Source organism: Botryllus schlosseri, chromosome 5, assembly GCF_051294905.1.
Source record: "Botryllus schlosseri isolate E-star chromosome 5, Bs_hap1, whole genome shotgun sequence".
In the NCBI taxonomy this organism is placed as follows: Eukaryota; Metazoa; Chordata; class Ascidiacea; order Stolidobranchia; family Styelidae; genus Botryllus; species Botryllus schlosseri.
This window is the reverse complement of record NC_137240.1, coordinates 13,443,426-13,468,490: the sequence shown is the minus strand read 5'-3', so window position 1 is coordinate 13,468,490 and position 25,065 is coordinate 13,443,426. Positions and strand designations below refer to the sequence as shown.

The window sequence follows — 25,065 nt, the reverse complement described above, 5'->3', positions numbered from 1 at the left end:
TAAATGGTAAGATCATTATTTCATGATGGAAAGCATTATGGAAGAAATTGAAATAAATGCGATGGAAAGTACTCAACTAATGTGTACTATTATCGGAATCCTAATGCATGAATGGAAAAATTTATGAGTGCTGGTTTATTATGAACTCAATAACAATTTGACTGTAATTCATTGCGTCTAGACTTGCATTTAAAACAAACGGTGTTCCGAGCGAGATAGTGTAATCATAGTGTCCTATATGGTGTCGACACAGGCAAATCTCACGCCTCAGTGAAATTGTATCACGTCACAATTTCCATTTGGCTACAATTTGACGGTCATTTTTACCGACTTGCCGAGCATTGAATTTGGTAAAACGGGTATCAATCGAAAGCTGACTCTGCACTGATTACGAAAATATAAATTTTATTCCGCGTGTAGTCCTGGAACTCCCACAATCAGCCTCGAATTTTTCATTGTTATGGAGATTGGCATTGGGACGCAACAATGCTGTCTGGCGAAACGAGAGAGTAGCCCAAGAGAAAAAGAGCCAGACAGCATTGTTGCGTCCCAATGTCAATCTCCATAACAATGAAAAATTCGAGGCTGATTGTGGGAGTTCCAGGGCCACGAGCGGAATAAAATTTATATTTTCGTAATCAGTGCAGAGTCAGCTTTCGATTGATAACCGTATTACCAAATTTAATGCTCGGCAAGCCGGTCAAAAATGACTGTCGAATTGCCTGTAGCCAAATGGAAATTGTGACGTGTGACAATTTCACTGAGGCGTGAGATTTGCCTGTGTCGACACCATATAGGACACTATGGTGTAATGGTTATGCGTCGTGGGTTCGATCCCCGGCCGGGTCATGCCAAAGACTCGAAAATTGGTATCCGCAGCTATCCTGCTATAGGCGCTCAGCAATCACGGATAGCATGGAGGAGAAAAAAAAACGGGGGCGCAGACTGGATGACCACACGGCCGTATCGCAGCTCCGTCGTCAAAGCATCTCGATGGTGCAGGCGAAAAAGAATATCATCTCCCTCTCCCTCAAAACACTTTGTTTGAAACACGTTTTTTTTAACATACGTTTTTTTTTCAAACCATAATTGTGTAAATTCGTCCGAAAAACCATGTAGCATGAGCCTACGGACGATTTGCACCCAAAATAGTCGACGTATACGATGTGGGGTGACTGGAACACTCCAAATCGTCGTCGGTTCAATAGCTTTTGCTCGTAGATATAGATCATTGGTACGGAAAGGGTGTTCTGATGATGATGATGACCGCCGACCGTAAAAATGCTGCATAACGATGTAGACCTGGTTCAAAATATTTTTGGTCTGTTTGTGACAGTGATCGGTAGCCCTTTTTGTCGAAGGAGCCATATTTACCCTATATTATCAATTTTCAATGCCAATCCACTGTGATGTCACAATTCAATATTCGTGACGTAATGGCTAAAAAACAATAAAAACATGTTTTAAAGTGATTTTTGTTTTAAATGCAACCCTAATTGCGACCAATTAGCCTTAGCCCTTAGATCAGGGGTTGTCAACTCAAAACGGGTATCGGATCACTTTTGAAATTTCGTAAAGACTGTGGGCCGCACGAGTTCAATATCGATGTAAAATAGACCTTACAGTATAACAGCCACGTTTATATAAATTTACGTCAGTACAACGCTGTGCTCTCCAACATGGGCAACAGGCATAGTTACCACAAAAGAAATAGTATTTTAGCGAAGAAATACAAATAAAAAATATCATGATCAATTGATCATCACTTTCATTCTATTTTGAAATATGAGAGAGAGAGAGAGAGTCTTTATTTTCATCCAACCAAAATACATAACACACGGCAGTGATGGTGGTACAGAAAATATGCTTGCACAGTATTCGGTGTTAGATAGGAATGATCGATAAGACCGTGAAGGTCATCTAGTCTGATCACACCAGCATCAAACAGGTACACTTGACTCGAAGCAGTCTGGCTGTAAAAAAGGTTACAGTAGTTAAAAAAATAAAATAGAAGAAAAATTAAACGATGGTAGCAAATGATCAATGAAGCAATGTCTGGGCGAGGTAGGGCAACAGTGTTATTGTAACGACAAGAGGTGATCAAGTAGGGCTTTTTTGAATCTATTATAAGGCAATTCACGGATGTGTGGTGGTAATGCATTCCAGATGATAGGTCCCGAGTAGTCGATAGATCTCTTAGTTAGGTTGCTATTGGGTGGGGGTAAGTAGATATTTCCTTTAGACGAGGATCTCGTGTAGTGGGAGTGGACATTTTTGGCAGGTATGAAAAAGTCCTCAAACACAGGAGGCAAACTATTGGAAAAATATTTGTGAATGACTTTTGATACTTCAAAGCGATATAGTTTGTCAACTTGCAAAATTCGGTGCTTACGGTAGTAAGGCGATAGTTTGGTACGTAAGGAACAGATGAGATCAGCCGTATCGCATGGTTTTGCAGGGTTCGAATTCTGTACAAAAATGTTTTGCATGCACTTCCCCATACTACGATTCCATATTGCAGGAGATGAGCTGCGCACGATCCATTACAACACTTTTCAGCGACTAAAGAATCTCTATTGGGAATATTAGCTGGTATTTGCATTGAATCCATCCCATCGTAAAGCTTGATCATGTGGGAAAGCTCGAAGTCGTTTTCTATAAGCATCTCGCTTTAGCTAGGCCAGTGGTTCTTAACCTTGCCTCCAGCGCCCCCTGGGGGCGATTTGGATTTTGAAGGGGGCGGAAACGCTCAGGAGGCGAAATGGGGGGCGGTGGGTTCAGGGGGCGGTATGGGGGGGGGGGGCACTGAAGAAAAATGGCCTCGCAGTAGATGGTGTAGGCTACAACGGACATATGATTATATAGTAGAACAATGTCCTATATATCCCTGAGTTCTCATTGCAAACTGACATTCGACAAAATCTGTGGAATCACGTTTTTCGTTGCGCTCATTGCGAAATATCCAGCGATCATGTTTTAATTCATGTAAAAGTAATTTGGAGTACTTTTGGATTGCCAATTCCCCGTTATAACACTCCCGTCACGCTTGCTTCTCGACATCCTGCTATCTTTTCATTGTATCGCAGATTTGTGGTGTTTTGAAATGATGAAAATATATTATTTAACTGATACTTATACTGATAGCTCGCGTTATTTTCCACAAAACTAATTAAACTAGGTATTTTGTCCTGCAGCACACTGCGTGTCGAAATCGAAAAGGCACTGTAGGCTGCATTGCAGCTTTTGAGAGTGATGCCCGTTGTACATTAAAGATATTTTGGAGCTTTTTGGCCAAAATAATTACCTAAATATACTTGTATTTGAGAGATACTAAATAAATCGTCAGAATATTTCTTCATCGTATCACAAAGGATGATACTGCTTAGTGTTGTTATCCCATTCATGCAGGGCCGTAACTGCCGCACCCCAAACCCCCCAATTGGGGGGGGGCGAGCTCGAAGGGGGCCCAAAATTATTTCCTGAATTAGCATAAATTATAGAGTATTTTTTGAAAATTTGTGCAACTTTTTCAATAATTTTTCGCGCTGCACGCGATTTGAAGTTGCCAAATTTCTTTATTATTGGGTACTTTTCCCCCAAGAAAAAATACGCAACATTTATAGAAATGGGCATATAAGCGTTGACCATTACCGCGCCACGACGAACCAAGACGTATAAAATCTTAGACCATGCAATATGCGACTCCAAGAAGTGTGCCAGAACGATCGGCAGCGAGAAAACTTCTGCCGAAAGGGACTGCCCTTATACTGACCTAAAACTTCGTTATATATACAAATTACACATAGTGATTGTCCATAGGTGCCTGAATGACTGGCGCCGAATGTCTTGGCAACCTGAACCTTAGAAGACAAATACCATCCCGCAGAGAAAAATTATATGGCAATGAAGAAATACCAATTTGAAATCGTGTGTACTTTTAGTTTAGTACGTTTGGGCGATTCTATATTTTTTGATATAGCAGACAGGAGGTAACGAAATAACATCATGTAACCAAGTCATACCAACAGGTACGCCCGCCCGAATATGTTTAATTATTATTTACGGGCTCTACAGTTTCGAAGACACCTCACTAAGCTATACCGGTAAATATAAGTAGAGAGGACAAGAAATTTATAGCAATATATATGCAATTCCCGATCTTATTGACCGATTTATCATGAATTATCGAAAATTTTCGCGCATGGCGCTGGCTCACGAAACGGTACCACTATAACTTCGTGGTAAAAGTGAACAACGTGATGGGGGGGGGGCGGTTTATCACCTAATGGAAGCCCATGACTCAAGTTTTTTTGGGGGCCTGACGAAGTGCTGTTTCGTTCCTGTCAACGGGTATACACCCGGAGATGTTTAACTATTATTGAGGGTTCCTACCTTTTCAAACACACCTCACTCAGCTCTACCGGTATATCAGATTACGTGAGCAGAGAGAGGGTAAAAACTAATAGCAATATATATGCAATTCCCGATCATATTGACCGATTCAGTCATGAATTATAGAAATTTCTTCGCGCTTCGCGCGGTCAGCCGAGTAAAGCTGACACACTAAACGGACACCCAATGTAGGTGTCAGGTAGCGGTAAAAAGCGTAGAGCCTGAGGGGGGTCTGGGGGGGCGATGCCCCCCATAAGTTAGGTTTATCACCCTGTGGGGGGCCAAGACCAACGTTTGGGGGGGGGCTGACGAAGTGCTGTTACGGCCCTGCATTCATGTTAAAGTTTAGAGTTTGGCGCAGGACTAAAATTAATGTGAGGAAATCTCCACTACACTCGTAGTTGATGTAGTATTCACACAAAGCAATAAAACAAAACAAAAGAAGAATTCGGGATGTCTACAGCGATCTCGAACCAAATTCTATGAGCCCGTAGGCCTTACCCGATGGCTGTTATAACAACCTGGATTTGATCCCGAAAATAGCACATACAATTATACCGTTAGTTAGTCGAGTGTTTTAATACTAAAGTCCAAATCCGAAAACGGACTTCACCACTTAGGCAGTTACCCATTGTTTTTTACTACAGTACTTAAAATTGGGCGGGGGGGGGGGGGGGGGCGCCAGACTAAGGCAATTTTTGAAAGGGGGCGCTGGAGAAAAAAAGGTTAAGAACCACTGAGTTAGGCAGTGTCTGGGCCACTGCACGTCAAGAAAATACGGCCATTCATATCAGCTAATCATTCCTCCATGGAATACTATTACTATCGCCGAAGCCATATCAGCTCGCGAGGAATAGTAATTTTGGATACCGGAGAATAGCTTGTATTGAACAACGACAACAATATTTTTAAACTACGAATTCAATTTAAGCATTTCAGAATGCTTTATCAATCGTTCTTCCGATATCTCAAATCAGTTTGCTGGCCGCGTGTTAGCGAGCCCTGCCTTAGATTAGGAAACACCTAAAGACGATACTAAGCTGTGTAGTCAATTTGTTAGACATCTTCTTTTCGCATAACAATTTGGTTGGGAGAGGCCAAGGCTGGCATTTGTGGATTATGTGAATTTCAGATCGATGTAGGTGAATTTCAAGTTCTGTTTTCCCATGTTTTCAGTTTTTCGACGGCATGTAAAACTTTTGCAGACGAACAATAATTCAAATTATGAACGGTTCGATGACTTCCATAATAATTTTGTTCCGCTGGTCACAGGTTTTGCAACACCGCCATCTCGTGAGCGTAGTATGGTAACTGTCGTATACCATGTGAGGACGAGGGTTGTCGGCCATTCAATCTCGCTTAGATCATTGTAATTGAAATGAGATTTAGCTGAATTTGTTGAACCCATTCTGTTGAACAAATTTCCATTAGCATTGACACATTTTTTCTAGACAATCAAAAGTATAGCAATATAAATATTTATCCAAGTCCACAGTCCTAAAATATAAAAATTATGGGAGACGCAGCCAAAACGATGTAAGTAGAATGCATATTGTATGATATACGTGCCGGAATATACCGACCGTAAACCATCCAAACTTCTTGTTCTAGCTGTCCACCAACTCTCTGGGCACAGACCAAAGATCGCATATTGCTGAGTTTTAACGTACAGGACACCAAAGGTGTAGAAATGAAATTTGAAGAACGCAGTATAACATTCACATGCACAGGAGGCATTGCAAACCAAGCTTACAAAGCTGATCTTCAATTGTTGAAAGATATTGATCCTGAGGTAAGTGTCATTCTATATAAGCTACTGCTACTGTTTGGTTTTGATCTCATGGAGCTGACCAGATCAATGAGCACAACCAAATCGCAGCCAATTTGAATCAAACTCTAATATCGAAACAAATCGAATGTGATGTGTGTATAGTTGTATCATTTTCTAGTAGCTGAAATGAACTGGAAATGTCAAACTGTTAATTATGATACACTTGGCTTCATTTCTTTGTGCCACTTTTAAACAAACTTTCCCACAATTTTCAAAATTAAATAATATAATTTTGATTCTTCTCCACATCGAACTGTCTGACTGTAAAGCGCACACGCGCATTGTTAGTTTGTTGAATATCGATGCCTGAATTCTTGAAGTTTCATCATTTGATTATTTGTCTCATGCACAATAGCTGTATCAGTCTGTATATGTACTGGCACTAAAAATGATCTATATTCGAATTTACATTACAGCTGTGTTCCTAAAAACTGTATTGTCTATATATGTTGCCAGTGTTAAAACATTTCTAGCATATTTTAATTTCGATTGAAAGAGCATATAGGTTTCTGTTGGCAGATCTTTATTTCAACATCATCAGATGCTATAGGATCAGTGTGTAAACGTGGTGAAAGTGATTTGCACCAAGCTATTGACTACTCGTATGGTTTGGGTACATGCCGCAATTATGAAACCGATGTCATTCGGCTAATAAATTGTCCAATGGTGGCAGTAATCATCAGGGTTGTAACCGAGTCACAAGTCAATCTCACTTTTATAGTTTTGACTCGGGTCAAGTCGAGTCATTTTCAATTCATCACCGAGCCAATTCCGAGTCCGAGTCAGCTATTAGAGGGTCGAGTCCTAGTCATAGTGTTTTGATTCGAGTCGGATTCCAAGTCATTGTGTTCGGTTTTCAGTTCAGTCCGGTTCAACCTACTATTTTCAACTCAGCTCTAGTGATATGGTATGGCTCGCATTCATAATACAATAATTTTCCCCAGTCTTACCAGTTTCTGACCCTATTTTCCAAGTATCCGGACTGATAAACTAAATACCAATAATGTGGTGACTTTACTATTCTTCGAAGTTCTCGAGTCATATGTCTTGGTTCGAGGCATGCGCAATGACTAAAGTCAAAGTCGAGTCAATACAAAAATTGATTCGAGTTATTTCATTATACGCATGGGAAAGAATGACTCGAGTCAAGTCGAGTCACCAAAAAATCGCGACTCGAGTCATTACAACCCAGGTAACCGACAATGGTATTCTTAATATACTGCTGCAAATTTCTACCAAGTTTTAGTGGTAGCTATGCTGTGCTGTGCATCACGCTCGGTGAAAAGCTCACCCTTAACTTGATGCTGATCGATCAAAGGCCATTAATTCTGCCATCGGCAAACATCTGTTAGATAATCCGATTTGTGCGAATAATTATCGAGACGGCCGATTTCGAATCGTTGGGCGGGGCCGTTCACAATTCCATTTGTGTGCCTTGGAGTCGACTTTTATCAAAATACACCAACCAAAACTCTGTCAACAAAAGGAGTTCGTGTATCACCTAAAAATAGTACATTGAACGCTCTCTCTTTTAAAATTTCATGCTGGTGACGTCATATTTTGTGATACGATTGTTGATATACAATGTTCTTTCCAATTCTCTACTACAGGGGTTCTCAACCTTTTTGTCTCTGCGGACCCCCTTGGGACTTTCACGGACCCCCAAGTTTCAGATCAAATTTATCTCGATTATCGACTAACCGTTATCTGTCTTGTGCAAATATCGATCTCATGCTAGTGATAAAACAATCGGAATGCTAACAAGCCCAGCGGAAAATTTGATGGCATGGAGGCTGGAGGGTTATGGCTGTCGAAGAGAGAATTGTCAAATATGAAATGAAAAGTTATACACAGAGCAATAAGTACTAATCTAATGATCTACGCGCAAAAATTTTTTTTCGTTGACCGCGGCTTTGCGCCCTCCTTCAGATGTTTTCACCTCATCCCAGTTTGAGAACCACTGTCACAAAAGAATGTGAATGGTTGCAAATACTTCGAAGTCACCCTGATGGACCTTACTACTCCAACTTCCTATTTTTGCACAAACCCCCACAAAACATCTCTAAGCAGCAATATGTTTGTATTAGTAGGCTATTGGCAAGTAAATTGAGTTTGCAATATATGTTATTTGATCTCAGACGGCCAATCTGGTTATGTGAGTCATGAAGTTTTAAAAGTAATAAAGTTAAACTGCCTCGTGTTTTCCCAAATCATAAAAAAAATGTTTCCACCATTTTGAAAATTTCGCGGTCTCGCGGACCCCCTGAAAATGCTTCGCGGACCCCCGGTTGAGAACCACTGCTCTACTAGTTGCTGACGATTACCCCTGACGAGTGTCAGCCGAAAATATTCGGGTTCATTTCAATATGAATATACTATTCAATTGTATATTGAAGTTCTGTACCTCCAAAGCTCTTCTAATACTATGCTTTTCAATACAAAATGAGATGTGTGGATCTCCTAATGACTAGAGTTGGTTGCTTTGAAAAGTAATAACTTCTATTACTAAATCATGCCTATCGATTTAGTATTGCTTCATCGCTGTGCGAAGGTAACTGAAGATTGTGTGATTTGTAATCATTTTGTTTTCATTTTTACAGGCAAGCAAATGGGACAAAACATCAAGACTCATTACTGTGGTTGTCGTCAAAAAAGAAGCAGGACCATTTTGGCCAAGACTTTTAGAAACAAAAGCCAAGGTTTGCATATTATTACAATTAAAATTTGAAACAGCCGTATCATGGTACATGGTTTCAAGAGCACTGAGCAGGGATGTCAAAAACAGCCCGTGTTCTTATTCTTATGGCGACTCTACTTACCTCTACGTTGCATATGGGATATGATCGATCAGGCTTGTTGTTGCCGCATAGAAAACATTTTGGGCTGCGCCAGCTGCGGTACGTTAAGGCCAAAGTGCAGTCAAACGTAATAATCAGTGCAATGCTTGTTGGATGTATTGATTTCTATTAATTATAGTCACTAACATTACGTTACGCTCGAGCAAACACTGTTTTTTATTGGTGAGCAATCTAAAAACAGCATAATTGATTTTGCTATATATAGTTTGCGACCCGAGTGCAAAAAAGCTGGTCTCAATCAAAAGCTAGTGTCGTGCTGTTTCTGTAATAAAGATTAAAATCTGGTCGGAGTGATGATATTACACCGAAATAGCCATCAAAGTCTGAATATCGGCGTTGTTGAAATAATGGGTGCGCGGTAACACAAGTCGCCATAACAATATCCAATTTCGTCGAGCCTTATTACGAAACGCTTTGCAGCAACACTGGTTGAAAGTTGATTTTGACAAAATGAAAGACTCCGACGAATCGTCAGAAGACGAAATGCCAGCCAATGTGGGACAGCCGGACCTGTCGCAGGTAACCGAGAGCGATCTGTCATGGTCGTGCCTTCTTTAATGCCGCTTCCTCGAATGGTTTCAGATGATGGCACAAATGGGACGGGGCACTGGAGCTGCCGACTTTGGAGATTTGGGCGATGAAGATGATGACGAGGATGACAGTGATGACGACGGTACGAGACTGTTCTCCGCTTGTACAGACCCTTTATCAGTAGGCCTACGCCGACTTACCCAGACATAGTTCATTATTTTTCTCCTGTGCCTTTCCCCAGGCTTTTATTGCTTCGAGCAATCAAAGAGTTTGTACATACTTTCTTTCAGGGTTGCAATGACTTGAGTCGTGATTTTTTGTGACTCGATTTGAAACTAGTCATTTTTGAAATGTGTAAGATGACTCGAATCGACTCGAGTCAATTTGTTTATTTGGTCGGCTTGTACTCGAGTCATTTTGCATGAGTCGAACCAAGTCATATGACTCAAGACAGACATTTCATTGTAACTTCAAAGAATAGTAAAGTTACTACATCATTGGTATTTCGTCTATCAGTCCTGGTACTTGGAAAAGAGTGCGAGAAACTGTTAAGACTGAGAAAATTACTATATATCATGAATGCGAGCCATCCTAAATCACTCGAGCAGAGCTGAAGAAGTTGGTTGAAATCGCAACTGAACAGTGAGCATAATGACGTGGGACTCGTACTCGAGTCACAACACTATGACTCGAACTCGACTTGGTGACGAATTGAAAATGACTCGACTTGGCGCGAGTCAAAACTATAAAAGTGAGAGTGACTTGTGACTCGTAACCTTGTGACTTAGTTACAACCCTGCTAGCTTTATGTGGTCGGACATATTTTTTCTCTTGAATGAGTTTACTACTAGGCTGCAGTCTCGGGTTGACTTGAGTCATAATTTTTGAATGACTTCATTTAACTCTACTCACTGCCCTGTAATGACTTGAATGATGTTACTGGTTCTGACAACTTGCATAAATAACCCGCGTCTCAAATCATCCTAATAGTTTAGAAACGGCGTGCAACCAGGCTTGGAGATGTCTACCCAGTATGCGTATAAATCTGCATCCGCACGTTGAATCGACGACACAAAATATTTGTTGACTTGAAATTGAAATATTTTACGTGGTTTTACTTGAGTCGAGATTCTTTGAAAATCTTCGCGACTGGACTTGATGTTTAAATTTTCCGTGGCTTCTGACTCTGCTGTTGTGAATTGGTCCCGACACTGCTATGCGTAGTTTATAGTGACAATAGCTCGGTCTATTCAGGTATCAGACAGGAATTACTGGGAAAGGAAATTTGTGTCGGTGACAATATTTGAATTTTATAACGCCATCTTGTTATAACGTTGCCCGGTATTTGAGCACAATGCAACGCAAGGAATAACCGGACTTGAACATGTCACTTTATGACTCCGACCTAACTTTAACCCGTAAGCTCGAGTATAGACCGGAGGTTGTCAGTAACAAAGTGAGGGATATCTAAATACCGATATCCCTGAATAGTGTAATTTATTTTTTGAAATACTGAAAAGTAGGTTATTGTCTACTTGCAATACTTGAGCAAGTGGTTAAGATTTTAGGAAAAATGACCCTGAAAGTTACTTCTTTTCTTGAATATTGCTACTTCTTGAAATGGAATGTCAGCCGATGTTATGAAGCAAATATGTCGTACATGCCCTATGTCCTAAAGAAGTAGAATGCACTAGGCCCGATTTTGACATGAATCTCCTGACTGAACATCTTCCGTTGAACCCGGTATCTAAACCAAAACCACCTTGGCGTGTACGACGTATCTCCTTCATAACATCGGCTAACAACTATATAAAGTTCGATCTCTGCGTGACTGCTGGACCGTGAAGTTGCTATTGAAATTTCAATAAATTGCAGCTCCATTACAGTGGCGTTCCGAAGAAAACGGCTGCGGCCAAAATTTACATTTCGTTTTTCCCTTCAATTTGAGACCACATCATTTTTAGAGTGCAGTACCCCTTTAATTCTATATGAATATCAACGATGGCTGCTTTGACAACCTTTGGTTGATATCCCCGCCCTGTCCCTTAGAACCCAAAGTTTGCCTCTTCGCCTGACCTCTGACTAATCTGTAGTAAGCGGATAGTCATCATTTGACCTCCGTTTTTTTTTTGTCGCAGAGATTCCCGGCCTCGAAACGGCCGACGACACGCCGAACGGCGCGCCAGAAACACCAGGGGCGGAAGCAGAGGGCCAAGCTTGCAACGCGTGAAGATCGTACATGTTTGCTTGAACTTGCTCGCCGAGAGTCTGTTAATTGTCGGTTACCGTCCCCCAAATCTCCGCGATCGATACCTGTTTGGTTGGCCGCATTTCGTTGAGCTGACGCTCCCATGTTCATGAGCAATCCATTGTCGTGTTCTAATATTTGCTGCTCGCGGCGGATTTTTACCGGCACTGTTTAATAAATGATTTAGACACGAACGGCGTCGTATCGATAATTAACGAATTGAGAAGTAATTGACGCCAGTTGTAGTCGGTGTGCCCGGGGATGTTAATTTTGGTACGGACGGCCTGTCCACATTTGTGATAGCTGTTGTTTGTGGTATTCATAGAGTTTTTCGACTACAATGGTCATTTACACCAGACCGATGTTGCTGCCGACTGAAGCACTTGTAGGCATTTCGAACATATCAACGACTCCGTCCTAAGAAACCGGACGGCGGAATCTCGGAAATATTGTACCAGCCGTCGACGTTGTTAGTCACAGTCAGTTGTCTCGTGTAGCTTGTGGAAATGCTGCTGGCTGACTACGAATCTTCGCACCACTAAGCCAAGACAAATGTCACAAAGTACATGTTGTAAAGAGCATGATATAGGCTAACTATAGCAATTATGTTTGCTTGCACCAGAGATGAGCATTGGACAGGATCGAGATTATGGGTTATTTTCGTTGTTATCGGACCGGATTGTGATTTTAAAAAAAAGGTTGGACTTGGATTTTGAGCATTCCAAAATCCGGACTCGGGCACGCTGGTTTCGTAACCAGAAGTGAGGGGCGGCGGAGAGACGAATTATTGCCAGTGTTGCCAATTGACGCATTTAGAAGCCAAATTACTGAATTGTGGCACATTTTCAATTTTTCATGCTGGTTAGCACCGTTGTTTCCGCTGTTCCGTCTTTTAGGGATGCCCGTATGGCACTTTCGAATTTCTTCAACCAGAGCAATCAATGTAAATTTGTAAACAGCACATTACCGTAGATCTTATCAAGTGCTGTTTACACGAGGACCTAAGGAATAATTTGATGTTAGAATTGCAGAAATATGGAATTGATGTTCGCGTATATAGGTGCATATCGAAACATTAGGTCCAGGTCACTTTATCTGCTGTCAAGGTGCCGAGTACAAGTGGCGCAAGTGCAACAGCCTGTTTGTATAATGTTAACAATCCATCTGGGCTACGACATGTGTTTCTCTTTCTCGGAGACATGGATTTAGGTCGAGTTGAGATACTATACTACGTTTGCTGATCCATAGGAAAAGTTTGCCTATAGTTCGTATGCTATATTCGTGCCACTTTCACTGTTGTAGACTTCTTGATTTAACTTGAGTTGAATTCAACCCTATATTAGTAGAAGAGCACGAATTCTACCAAGTCGTGGTGGTACAATCTTCTCTCTGCAGCCTAAAGGACCAATTTCTTACAGAACTTTATAGGGACGGGCAGCCACTATAAAAAAATGTGTATGCTTTTTAGTATATTGAAAATTCTTGTGTTGTAATAACTTCGCTTCTACAAGCTGGAATTGAAACGAATTTGATGTGCAGTGTTTATAACCGACCTAACATGTCCTTCTGTTTTTTCAGTTTTAGAATTGTACTTTCGATTTTGAAATTCTTTTGAATCAGGATGGAGTTGGACTGGAAATCTGGCAAATATTTTTGGATCAGGGTGGAGTAGGACAGAATTGAAAATTTTCAGGACTGGACTTGGACAGAAAATTTTGAAAAGATTTTTGGATCAGGATGGACTAGGACTGAATTGAAAATTTTCAGGACTGGACTTGGAACGAAAAATATTACAGTCCGCTCGTCACTGGCTTGCACCATCGAAGCACTACACGCGAAGTATTTCTGTGTTTTTCTACGGAGCTGTTCACGGCAGGATCGTATATTCGTGTAGAAAATAGACTTCCAATGAGCAGTAATTAAATGAGACGGCCGTAATTTTTCACCTGAGAACCCTTATGTACCATTTGCGGATTTACGTTTGAGCGACGCAATGATTATGAAATACAGTATGGTTGTTAATAACTGAGTACGCCAGGGTTGTCAAACACACGGCCCGTCAGATGATTTCATCCGGCCCGCTTAGAGCAAAAATTCGATCGTGTGATAGAGCACATTTCTATCAAACAATTCCATTTAAATAAGCCCTCTAGACAACAAATGTCGAGTATGTTCATATGTCACATTATAACCACCTAATAGCGGTGTTGTGGTTTCTAGTCACTATGCGAGCAAGTCGCTGACATTGACACGCAATTCCGAAAAGGAAAAAAAGTGGATATTGAGTTCAGAGTTTTTCGGAAAAATTGACCAAAAACTAGTTATTCACAGAAGCGAAAACGCCAATGCGAAACTGTTTAATGCGGGTTACATTGAGAATATAATAGCGGCACTGAAATATAACTCATATATCTGAGGTCTCCGGCCACGAGAGAAACCCTAATCGTGATATATGATAGTATGAAGAAAATTCCAACGTCCGTGTTTACAGTTGAATATTTAGTATTCCTTACGATACATGCCCTTGCCCAGGGTTGACGCCAGTATACGACCGCGGCCTATAGCGATCTTACACCATTAAAGAGTTTACAATCCTAATTCATATTTCCCCTAAAAATCAAAAATTCCCGCACTTGCAGACTTCTCCCCTAACCCTGCAAAACAAATATTTTTTTGTCCAGATCGATTGTGACGTTCATATGGTCTGTCAGTTACGCCTCGCTTATCAAGTCACATTGATCACTCCCTTCCCTGCAGCAGACGTATGTGTTTGAGTCACGTCATTACGAGTTGTAACAATGAAGAGCTCTTCACCCACAATGTATAGCCTATGCAGCACTTGCTGCAAACTGATCCAACCACGATTCTCCCACACCCACTAACCTGGAACGTCAGTTGCGGTAACATAGGCGTGAGATGGTAGTGCGAAGCGGATAGCGACAAATTCTCTGGTCCTACTCCGATCATGTTTTTTAAAGCTCATCTGGTCCGACTCCGGTCCGATGCGTAGGCCAGATTCCAGAAATAACCGAGATCCGAAAAACTACGATAACAATTAGCTACTCACAGGATGGTATTGAATATTGATTGAAACAATGCAAACAGGAAACTCAAAGATCAAGCCCAACCCTTATCTGAAGTAATTATGCCAACTTGGACATGTGGTTTATTTCCATGAACGATTCACTTTAACTATTGATTCGAGGGTGGATGAAGGTAAGGCTGTCCTATTCTTAGTGAAAAGTACTGATCCGGCTCCGGCCAAGAAAAAACCTCAAACCTAACAACGGTAGTATTGGTAGCCTTGGTAGTATAGCGTCGCCGTCGCAGCAGCATATTGGCTATAGTGCTAACGTTGCGGGGAGAAAGAATGTAGGTTGAGTCGCGGCTGCAGCGGTCGGGTTTCTAATTTCTAGGCTTCGACGTTCATTACATCGGTGGTAACTGGTCATTTGGTCAACCAGCGGTCATGTCATGTGGCGTCTATACTGAAAATCCATGGAGACTGAATGACGCAGAGAAGAGAAAATATCGTTTGCACAGATATCATAACGACACCCTCGTCAGCCCAGTGATCTGTAAATCCTCAGTATTAGTATACCTGTTTGGATGAACGGAGCGCAAATGGTTATCTCGACTAATTCCTATGTCTCGTACGTCTTATGCAAATCTGTACAACTAGAAAATTCCCTGCTTTTTCTAATTAGATTAATCACGACAGTTTTCTCCAAACTAGATAAGAATTTTACCTATATAGTTTTTTAAAATTAGATTATAATTACTGAATTCGCGAAAAAACTTGGAAATTAATCAAGTTCAGTTCATATGAAACCGGAGTTCATTCTCTATAGTTTTTATGTAGCACATGTTCATGAAAATTAGATCATAGAAAAATTTCGTTAATTAGATTAGAGACACTTCGCTTTCATTATAACTATTCAGTTGTACAAGTCTGGTCGAATGGTCTCGAATGTCCAGCTGATGAAATAAGTCGGGTTAAAGCGCTTCGAGAAACTGGCACCTCACTTCTGCATTAGGCACACCCTTCGCCAATGCTATCACACCTCGCACATCAATACAAGCACTTTTAAAATATCCGTAGCTGTCTACGAAATCCCAGGCCCAAAACACGGAAATGCGAAAAACTCGATGTTATTCTCCAGTGCCTGAAGATGACAACCATAAACCCACATCCCGTTCTCACCATCACCACACAAGCTCAGTTTAAAATCCAACCAAAACAGATTTTATATATTAATAAATTTCATAAAAACAAGTCTCGGTGCGTATAATAGCAGCAAGCGGTCAAAATAGGGATTCTAAAACATCGCAAACGAAACAAAATCAGTGCCTTCTCCCGGCACATTCGGCCGTAGTAAAAGTAACAGTAGTAGCAGCATAGGTCAGTAAGTCGAGGCGAATCGACAAGGCACACCCGCGTGTCTCCGCAATAAAGTCCGACACGTAACAATCAATTTCCACGATCGACTGCCGCGCGACACGGTCCAATACCCCGGGACCCCTGTCGGCGGCTACGCAATTCTATTTACGCAAAACCGTAAGGCTCAGAGCCGCTCCTTTGGTTGAGGTAAAGCGTCATGATGCGCTCAGCAGTTGTTAACACCAGCTCGGTTTTGATAAGATTCCACCACAGGCGGTTTCTGATTGCTTTTGGGAGGCGTTATGATCCCCGCGATTTCCGTAGGCGAAGAGCAGGTCGTCAAATGCCTCTGCCTTCTTTCGTACACCCGTTCCTAAAATCAGCAGCATTTGTAAACAACGGGAAAAATGAATTTAGAGTACATAACATCCGGAAATATACGAGTTCGAGCAGATAACACCGGGAACCTAAATTTGAGCAGATACCACTGTAGAAAAATTCAAATTGGAGCAGATAACATAAGAGAATAATTCGAGCTAATAATACAAAACAATTCAAGCAGATAACGTCCGGAATATGTAAATTCTACAACACAAAATATCAAAATTCGGGCAGATTAACACCAAGTTTCAATATTCGGGCAGATAAACACAAAACAATCCAAATAAACACCTACCAATGCCGACACATCGTTGGCGTGCGTCTGTATGTTGTGCGCGTCGGAATCGTCAACCTTGTTAAACTGTTTCACCGGCTGCAGCCCTATGTCCCGCACGGTCACCGCGAACGGCGCCATCCAATGTATACACTTCGCCAAGTCCTTGTACTCGTACCCGGACACATGGGTGGCGAGCTCGCACGAAGAAAAGTGATATAACGCAGATGCCGCTATCACTCCAGAAGAAAACTCCAAGCTCTCCATGTCCAACACGCAAAGGTCGGTAAGCTGTAAGCGCATGAAAAACACGGTAATTCTGCGCGCACGCACCGAGAGTCGCGATTAAAACTGTACCTGCGCGATGTGCACGAAAGTATGTTGCGGATATTGGGGAAACACGAATGTGCTCTCGGGGTTTGACATGAACGACAGGTGTGCAGTTTGGAGGTAGACATTCAGCCAGGAGTTTACAGTTACGGGCGACAGCGCCCAGCTCAGTTTATTCAACATGAGCAGCTCCAGCTTTAAAATATCGTCTTCCGTGCATGCGCCGTCGGTGACGTATGCAAAGTCGGCGAGTTTCGGAGGGTAGATTTCCTGAAGCAGAGAATATAGATTCAGAAAAAGTCCACAATATATTGACGCAACTTTCCAAGAACGCACCTCCAATTTCGCAGCTACGAAAAGTGCAGTAATTCCGACGAGTTGCAGTTGATTCTTCCTGATTTGCTCCACTCTCGATAAAAATCTGTCGATATAATCCGTGGCCAGATAAAACGTCTCTCTGTGAAGTGCGTATACCTCGCAAACCTGAGAAAGCGACAACGTTAGCCCAAAACAAGATATAATAACAGACGGCGCGACGGTACCTCGATAAGCCAGTCTAATAATATTGCACGCATCTTTGGTTGGAGGTCTGGATGTCTGATCATATATTTGTTATCGCATTGGTATTTCATCTCCTTGCTGACCATGCCTTTCCATAGCTCGCGCGAGTCAGCCCAACTGAAAGAAAAATATGCGTTTGCATAAGGAACGCTGTTGAAGTTGATGGTAATAGCCTAATCCGGCCGTCTTCTAAATGCCAGGTAGCTCAAACTGTAAACACTGCCTCAAAACGGCCTTCACCTTTGAATCAGCAGACTGTCGGACGAAGTCTTCGAGTGTATCCAGTTTTGCATAATCATGATTAACGTATCCGCTAACCTTCGCTTTTGCGCGAGCCGGCTATAGTAACCCACGTCGACGAAACAACCACGAAACGACGGTTAGATTCGCACGACTAATGGTCTCGCTACAAGATAACAGTCTAATATGTGTGTGTTGGCATTTCGGAAAAAATGATACTCGCCGCTTCACCGGACGAGAGAAAAGTTCGGTCGGCGATTAAACATCGCAATGCCGAGTCTTGGGAAACCCGACAGGGTGCCGTTAAGTCAACACACTCGTGGAAAAGGCCGACACTGCGCGCTCACAATGCAGCCAAACAAAAGACCGCCCTCTGAATGAGATGGAAGTGTCCAACGAACAAACGCGAGCTAACCGTAACTTGATGAGCGCACAATGCAATTATTCTTTGCCCGGAGAAAAGAGAGGACGAATTTTATGGGTATTTAACAACCGGCCCTTTAAACATCTGCGGGCGATCATATTTTGAAGTGGTCGGTAGCCGCTACGGTTTCGGGTTGGATGAGGTAAACACCCGATTCGTAGTATCAAATCTAACGAAAGTGCATTCGCATTTAGACTACTTGATGGAAAAACGAAGGTGAGCTCAACCCTACCGATCCGCAACCTTCCGGGTAGTATTTTAAATATCAGACCGTGCAAGCGTAATCGATGCCACTGCATTTCACGAAGTTGGAACAGATTGAGCCCTGGGCAGATGTATAATGATATATTTGATATCGGAAGGTCTTGGTGGTTGTTTGATTGATATACCTGGCATCGTCGTTTCGGCATCCTCCTATGTCCTATCTGTTGATTACAGCACATTATGTCTTTGTACGAACATCGCGCCTTTTGAGCAATTAAAATAATGATAGCGCCGATCATTGATCATTATTGATATATATATATATCAGTGCAAAAAATAAATACTAGTTCGAGCTTGACATTACTGGACGACGCTGACATTTCGACTACCGACAAGTGCCGATTCATTTTCATCGCATGTCCATTTATGTAATCTTGTGCTAATATACATTCAGTGGGCATCTCTTCATTCAGCGAGAATGCGTTTCATTTGCATGTTCCAGGCCAAGGTATGTGCGTGTTGATTGGAGACTACGCGAAGTCGTTTCGATTCTTTATTATCGTTTCACTTTATCGTAATCTTGTGGGATTTGAAAGGATGAAAATATCAATAAAACTGAACTGAAAAACAAGTCGGTCCGAAATCCGAATACTACGCAACACATGCCGTGTGCCAGGGCTAAGCATCGCCGAGAAAGGTTGATACATGACGTAACATGATATATTGACGTAAAACGCACATCAAGCGCGTATCCGGAAGCAATTAGCAATCATTAAAGAAGTACTATCAAACTGCAGCTTCGCGCATATCCCGCTAAGGCGTGTCGCGCGCCTACGTCCGAGTTCAACAGAAAACCTGGGGCTAGCCCGGACTAGGACAACGGTCTTTGAACGTATACAAACAAAAGACTGGAAAACAAGAAAGTCCTCGTATCATAAATCGACAACTTGAGACACTTTTCATCAACCGTTATGACGTTTACGACTTCGGCGATTCTCTCGCACGGAACGGTCAAAATTGCGTGGTGTTCCCGACGACCGTACTAATCGATTACTAACTCGCCGGCGCGAGATATTCGCTGTCCGCGGGAGCACTAGATAAAAATGTTGGAACCGACATTTCCAGCCATAATGAGACAGCGGGATTAAATCGCCAACGTACATCGTTGAGCCTTTGTCGATAAACAATCGCGTCGGGTGTAAAGGAATTCGGAAATAGCCGTTCCGATGATCGGGTGACGTATTCAATTCGCCGGAAGACACGACTCCCGTAATATAACCGGCCGTTTCGACATTTGTTTTTGAATCATTTTCTTACAGCTTTTCGCAGTCTCGCAACTGTTACGCATGCAAATTCGAATAACTATACCTTCAAAGGATTATGCGGATTACGCGAAGTGCCGTGTTACTTGACCACAGCTGAGTAGTGCGGAAAATCGCAGAAGACAGCTGTACTACGTTATACGCAAATGAGTAGGATTTAACCTCCCTAGCCGTGATCACGCGGAAAAATCAAGTACTTGAGTGATCCAACACCAAATCCAGTACCTTCATGACTAAATAGAGCTTAGGTTGACATGTAAAGTTCAAATTTGTACAAGTTTTATAGGACCATCAAGAAATAATTTCCAGGTATATACCACTACCACACAAGGTAGCTTGTCATTTGCGAATGCGACCATACATAGGACATCTCATTTCCCTTTGTGACAACGCTGTGTTTTGATCACCAACGTTATTTCCGCGAAAGTGCGTAGATATATACGACATGTTTTGGGTGCTGCGATACCACCAATCCAGATTTCAATGCATCCAGGATGGGAAAAATGCGTGAACCTATAAATCTCGTTGATAGTTCAGATCTGAGTGAAAGGGGGCATATAAATTACTTACTCGAAAAATTGTTACGACTACCAGACTTGAAGCATGACACTTAATTGCCAACTCGGAGCGACAGTCGGCGTGTGCCATGACTGCGAAAGCTGAGAGATTCCGATAATAGGACAATCATACTTTCGATAAGGAAAGATCAATATATGTCAAAGCGTGGGCGTCGCAAAACACGCCGGACCAGCAGCTACAGGTCGCGGCGGCAAGTTTACGTCGCGCTATCACCGCGCGATGGCGCTGACACGAGATCCGCGTCCGCTCCGGAAGGTGGCGCCAGACGTCCAAAGGCGCACGTATCGCAAATGCGAAAACACCGAGCGCCAAATTCGGATCTGCGTTTTGCGCGCGAACGCCGAATGCGCGAAGTTACGCGGCGGAAGCGATCGTTTCGAAGGATCCCGCCGATGTATTGGGTCAAACAAAGTTCGGCGAAGAATTCATGCAAAAAACACTGACATTACTCACCTTACCTTGCCTCTGCACATTGTCAATAATATCGAAATATACTAAACTACACCTGCGCAAGACACTCATGCATGTCTGTACAATCTGCACACATCTTATCTTCCCTGCCTCTATCAGTCTATCACAAAGAAGTTGTCAACATAGAGGTGCCGGGTAGACTCTCGCCCCATCAAACTCCAGAAACCATATTTCAATGTTACAATGAATCAGTGAGAAGTATACCGCTCTGATAATTCAGTACATCAAGCCAACAGTCCAATACTCCCTCGGAGCAGGCAACGGTATCACCAAGCAGACATACGAGTTAATTCAACTGATTCTGATACTCGAATGCAATGTCAACGACCAGAAAAACTAGAATTGATATAGGACGTAGACATAGTAATGTGAAGACGTCAGTATGCTCAAGGCTTAGAAGGGGTTAGTTTTGAACAATTATTATGGCAGCACCACACTTTGTCAGCACCACTTGGGCCTAAACTAGCAGGGAAGCACTCTTCTGAACCCCAGTTGTTTTGACCCTTTTCCTTCATCTCAACAACAGACTTTGGCTCTAGGCACTGCTCAGTTCAAGTAGACTTCTGCTGAATTGCCACAAGTCAATCTATCGCCTTGAAAATGAAATGTTCACTAACTATACTGTTGGGCAAGTAATCTATATCAAGAAAATATACGAACCAATATCAAATCATTGCACTTACTTCAACTCTGGCAGTGGTTCGCTAGTCGGTTGAGGCTTCAAATCTCCAATCATCATATTGCGAAACGTGTATTGAACAACGTGCTTCATATCTTTTTCTTTGGTTAGATTTAAGTAATCATCGCAAGGCTCGGCTATACTTTCTTTGGCGGGCGTTAATATACTTTGTAATTCATCATCCGCTTCCGAGTAACCCTTAATGGAAATACACGGCGTTTAACAGTTAGTTGACTGTGTTAAAACACGTAAAAAAGGACTGCCCGGAGAAACAAATGAATGAACGTTCAAAATAAGTTGAGATCCTGTTTCTTAGTTTTGAGAAATCACAAATAATGGACATGACACAATGAATAGAATCTCTGCAATCATCATCGAATGCAACAAAGTTCTCCTCAATTTGCAGGCATAATGTAGGCTATATAGTCGGACCAGTAAATGGTTATTATCCGTTTCATTGAATTGGAACTACAACACTAGCGGATAGACATCCGACATGAAACAACCAAGATTATTTAGAAACTGTTAATGCTTTCAGCAGAAACTTACATTGGTTATTAAACAAACATAGAAGCTAGGTTAAATCATGTGCGACGCTTATAGTGTGACATCGCATACAAATCACTACAGGTCAAATTATGTATTGAAATGAGCAGTGTCTGTCATGAGATGAGCAAATTGCACATGCTGCTGACGATTACCGCAAGGAAGTATGTCTTATTTACGGTTATAAATCGAGACTACTGTATACAATGATCGATTTCAAGTAGACAACATCGCACACATACAAACACACAGGCAATGCTGAGCAATTTTTAGAAGCAACTACAGTATCAAGAAGCTGGATGGTACAGGCTTTTTTAGGAAGACCCGAAACCCTCCTTGCTTAGCTTGGCTATTTCAGTTGATAACAGAGACCATGCGGAATTTCATGTTAAAACTTGTCAACCAGAGTTCAGTAACACAGCATGATATCATGCATGCAATTTGGACCCACAAAATGGATAGCATCCATTCTCCCTACAACTTCTGAAATTAAGGTTTATAGAAATGCAAGTTGTTGTGGTATTAGCACTGGTGGGTACACTAGGTTAATGATCCACCAGCAGGAACAGCTAGATGTAAACTGTAATTACAATCAACAAGTTGAAATTGTATCTTGGTCGAGGGTAGGTGTTACTATGCATGATATATAGCCGTTATGAATCCCAGTTTTGTGATAAATACATAACGATTCAAATCATGACTCAATTTTGGTTGTGCTTTTCATTTGGAGTGTGTTGTCGGTATGATGAATTCATATTTACCCGGGATCGCGTTGGTTTTTTGGGCTGAGGAGCACAATTTTCAGGTGCAACATCAAACATAGTTTCTACTGCCGTGACAGTCGTTTCGCTTGAACGGTGCCTTTTCCTCGAGTTGTTGGGTTTTAGAGGCTCTGCTTGCCGGTCCAGGGACTTGAGAACTCTGCAATCGACAGAAAGAAAGAAATGTTATCAGATGTGAACTCCAAGAAATTTCAGGAGATTTTATTTTACCTGCAACTCTTCATCTTTGTATTTTGATCCACAGTGTAATTTCATGCAGCCTCTCAAGGCCAATATCCTGCAAGAAATATACGTATACGTCATTATGACATTGCTGCTACATCTGATGCAAAATGGATGCCCATTGCTCAGTGAATGCAGTGAGTTGGGTCAGGGCCGTCAGGCAAGTGTTTCATTATGGCATCAATTATTTCAGGTGGTATCACATTAAGCACACATGATGCTGAGACTATTAAGCAAAAATATCTCGAAACATGCTATAAGAATACATTTTTTGCGAATCGGGCAGTACAGAAACATGGGAGTACTGTGGCAACGGAACATTGATACTATATAGCAGAAATGCACATGCATTCGGCGATTTATTGAAACACCACAGTCTATAGAGGTATTAACTATCAATCCAAGGCAAATCCAACCTTCAAACCGCTGTTTCTCTTGTAATACAGCTTCTGCAATCCGCGAATCCACCAAGAACAGAGTTGCGCCCAATGCCGTATCGCGCGCCAAACTGAACGCGCCGGCGCCAATACGTTTGTTATACTAATCAGCTGTGTAACTACGTCACCACTCGCGCAGCGCTTTCGAAAGACAGTCTGACATGTTGGGTTGGGCGGCGAACAAAACGATGTTCATTTATATTTATATGAAGATTAAAGATACATACAAATATATCTTATAATGTGAACTGTCGGTCATATCAAGGCATCGGTTGATTCAAGATTTGACCATTCCAAAAAAACGCCAGAAAAAATGGTCGTGCATGACTTGGGCGTTCATTTGCATATCAGATTCAATGTTGAGGGTTCATTGCTCAATGCTTATGCATGTCACCACTCATGGCATGCTCACAAATTTACACCATACTCCTCTATTTTACATCTTGGTTGTATGAAGGAATGAGGAAAGTGTAGAAACCTATTCACATCAAGGAATGCGTAAAAAAAATGCGTAAAATGTAGAAATCTACGACTGATAGAGGTCGATAAGGAACTTCGTTCGCAAAGTATTGCTTCGATATTCTGGGAAACATCGTGGATTTCATGTAAAGTTGGTTTAAAAGTGATTTTTCATTGTCACATGCGATGTATGTTTTGTATTCCTGGCGTGCGTGATTTGGCCTATGCCCTATGGCATTTTCAAAGCCCCGTCGTAGCCAGAGGCGAGTTCTCCGACCTTCGACCTTCCTGACATTTGGCATTATGTGATGTGAGGTAGCATATTTGATTGAAGATAACGGGGTTCAGTAGGCTCTATAATTTTCTAGTGGGAAGAGCAATCTCTCGGATCCGGGTTTGCTAAATTCGAAATTGTAATATCAAAAAACTGCAAACAAACTAAAATGGTTTTACGAAGAAATTATTCGGCGATCACATTCTGTGGAAAGCGTCACACCAACCGCCAAGAGTTGAACCGATACAATGAGACGTGCCTCCGTTTTTCAGCGCAACGAAAAAAGGATAATTTGGCCTCTATATGGGATGGACACGTGGAAATTTATTCCAAAATATGGATTCCTATAACCGGAAAAAAAGAACTTGAATATATGCGGTTCTCAACCTTTTTGACCTTACGGCGTCCTCTGGTATGGAAGATAGTTCGCGGCACTCCAGCACTTCCAGTACCATGACCGAAAGATTTTGGAAGCTGGAATTTGGATGTCCTTGGTTTTTGTTATATGACAACCACGATGACCCTCCACCTCATCTTCAAGCGGTACCCCGATTGAGAACCAGTGGTATGGGCTATTAGTGTCTGTGTTTAGTGAGTGCGACACATGCGCGTCCTCGTCGCCCAACTGCTATATGATCA

General features: G+C 41.9%; 2 protein-coding genes across 2 annotated transcripts in view; one reads left to right on the top strand and one right to left on the bottom strand.

Annotated features, from left to right (window-relative positions):
* LOC145439088 (prostaglandin E synthase 3-like) overlaps positions 1–12,054 on the top strand; it is a 62,975-nt gene extending 50,921 nt beyond the window's left edge. The window contains exons 2-7 of the mRNA XM_080316564.1: positions 5,842–5,928; positions 6,004–6,184; positions 8,824–8,922; positions 9,502–9,600; positions 9,664–9,754; positions 11,751–12,054. Coding sequence (XP_080172690.1) covers positions 5,906–5,928; positions 6,004–6,184; positions 8,824–8,922; positions 9,502–9,600; positions 9,664–9,754; positions 11,751–11,842 — 585 coding nt within the window. The 5' untranslated portion in view covers positions 5,842–5,905 and the 3' untranslated portion in view covers positions 11,843–12,054. The remainder of the gene's footprint in view (positions 1–5,841; positions 5,929–6,003; positions 6,185–8,823; positions 8,923–9,501; positions 9,601–9,663; positions 9,755–11,750) is intronic.
* A 4,029-nt stretch (positions 12,055–16,083) lies between these two features.
* LOC145439083 (G1/S-specific cyclin-E1-like) lies at positions 16,084–23,813 on the bottom strand. The gene is made up of 9 exons (XM_080316559.1): positions 23,673–23,813; positions 23,245–23,311; positions 23,014–23,173; positions 21,711–21,904; positions 17,769–17,904; positions 17,563–17,709; positions 17,254–17,496; positions 16,918–17,187; positions 16,084–16,614 (listed from the first exon to the last, which is right to left on the bottom strand). The coding sequence occupies exons 2-9, from the start codon at positions 23,256–23,258 to the stop codon at positions 16,468–16,470; spliced, it is 1,311 nt and encodes a 436-aa protein (XP_080172685.1). The 5' UTR covers positions 23,259–23,311; positions 23,673–23,813; the 3' UTR covers positions 16,084–16,467.
* Positions 23,814–25,065: the final 1,252 nt, after the last annotated feature.

Excerpts from the sequence above, each read along its gene's own strand:
- LOC145439083 (XM_080316559.1), bottom strand. Across the intron at positions 17,710-17,768 it reads TATTAGACTGGCTTATCGAG|GTTTGCGAGGTATACGCACT; the intron begins GTACCGTCGCGC and ends TCGCTTTCTCAG. Across the intron at positions 17,188-17,253 it reads CTTTCGTGCACATCGCGCAG|CTTACCGACCTTTGCGTGTT; the intron begins GTACAGTTTTAA and ends ATGCGCTTACAG.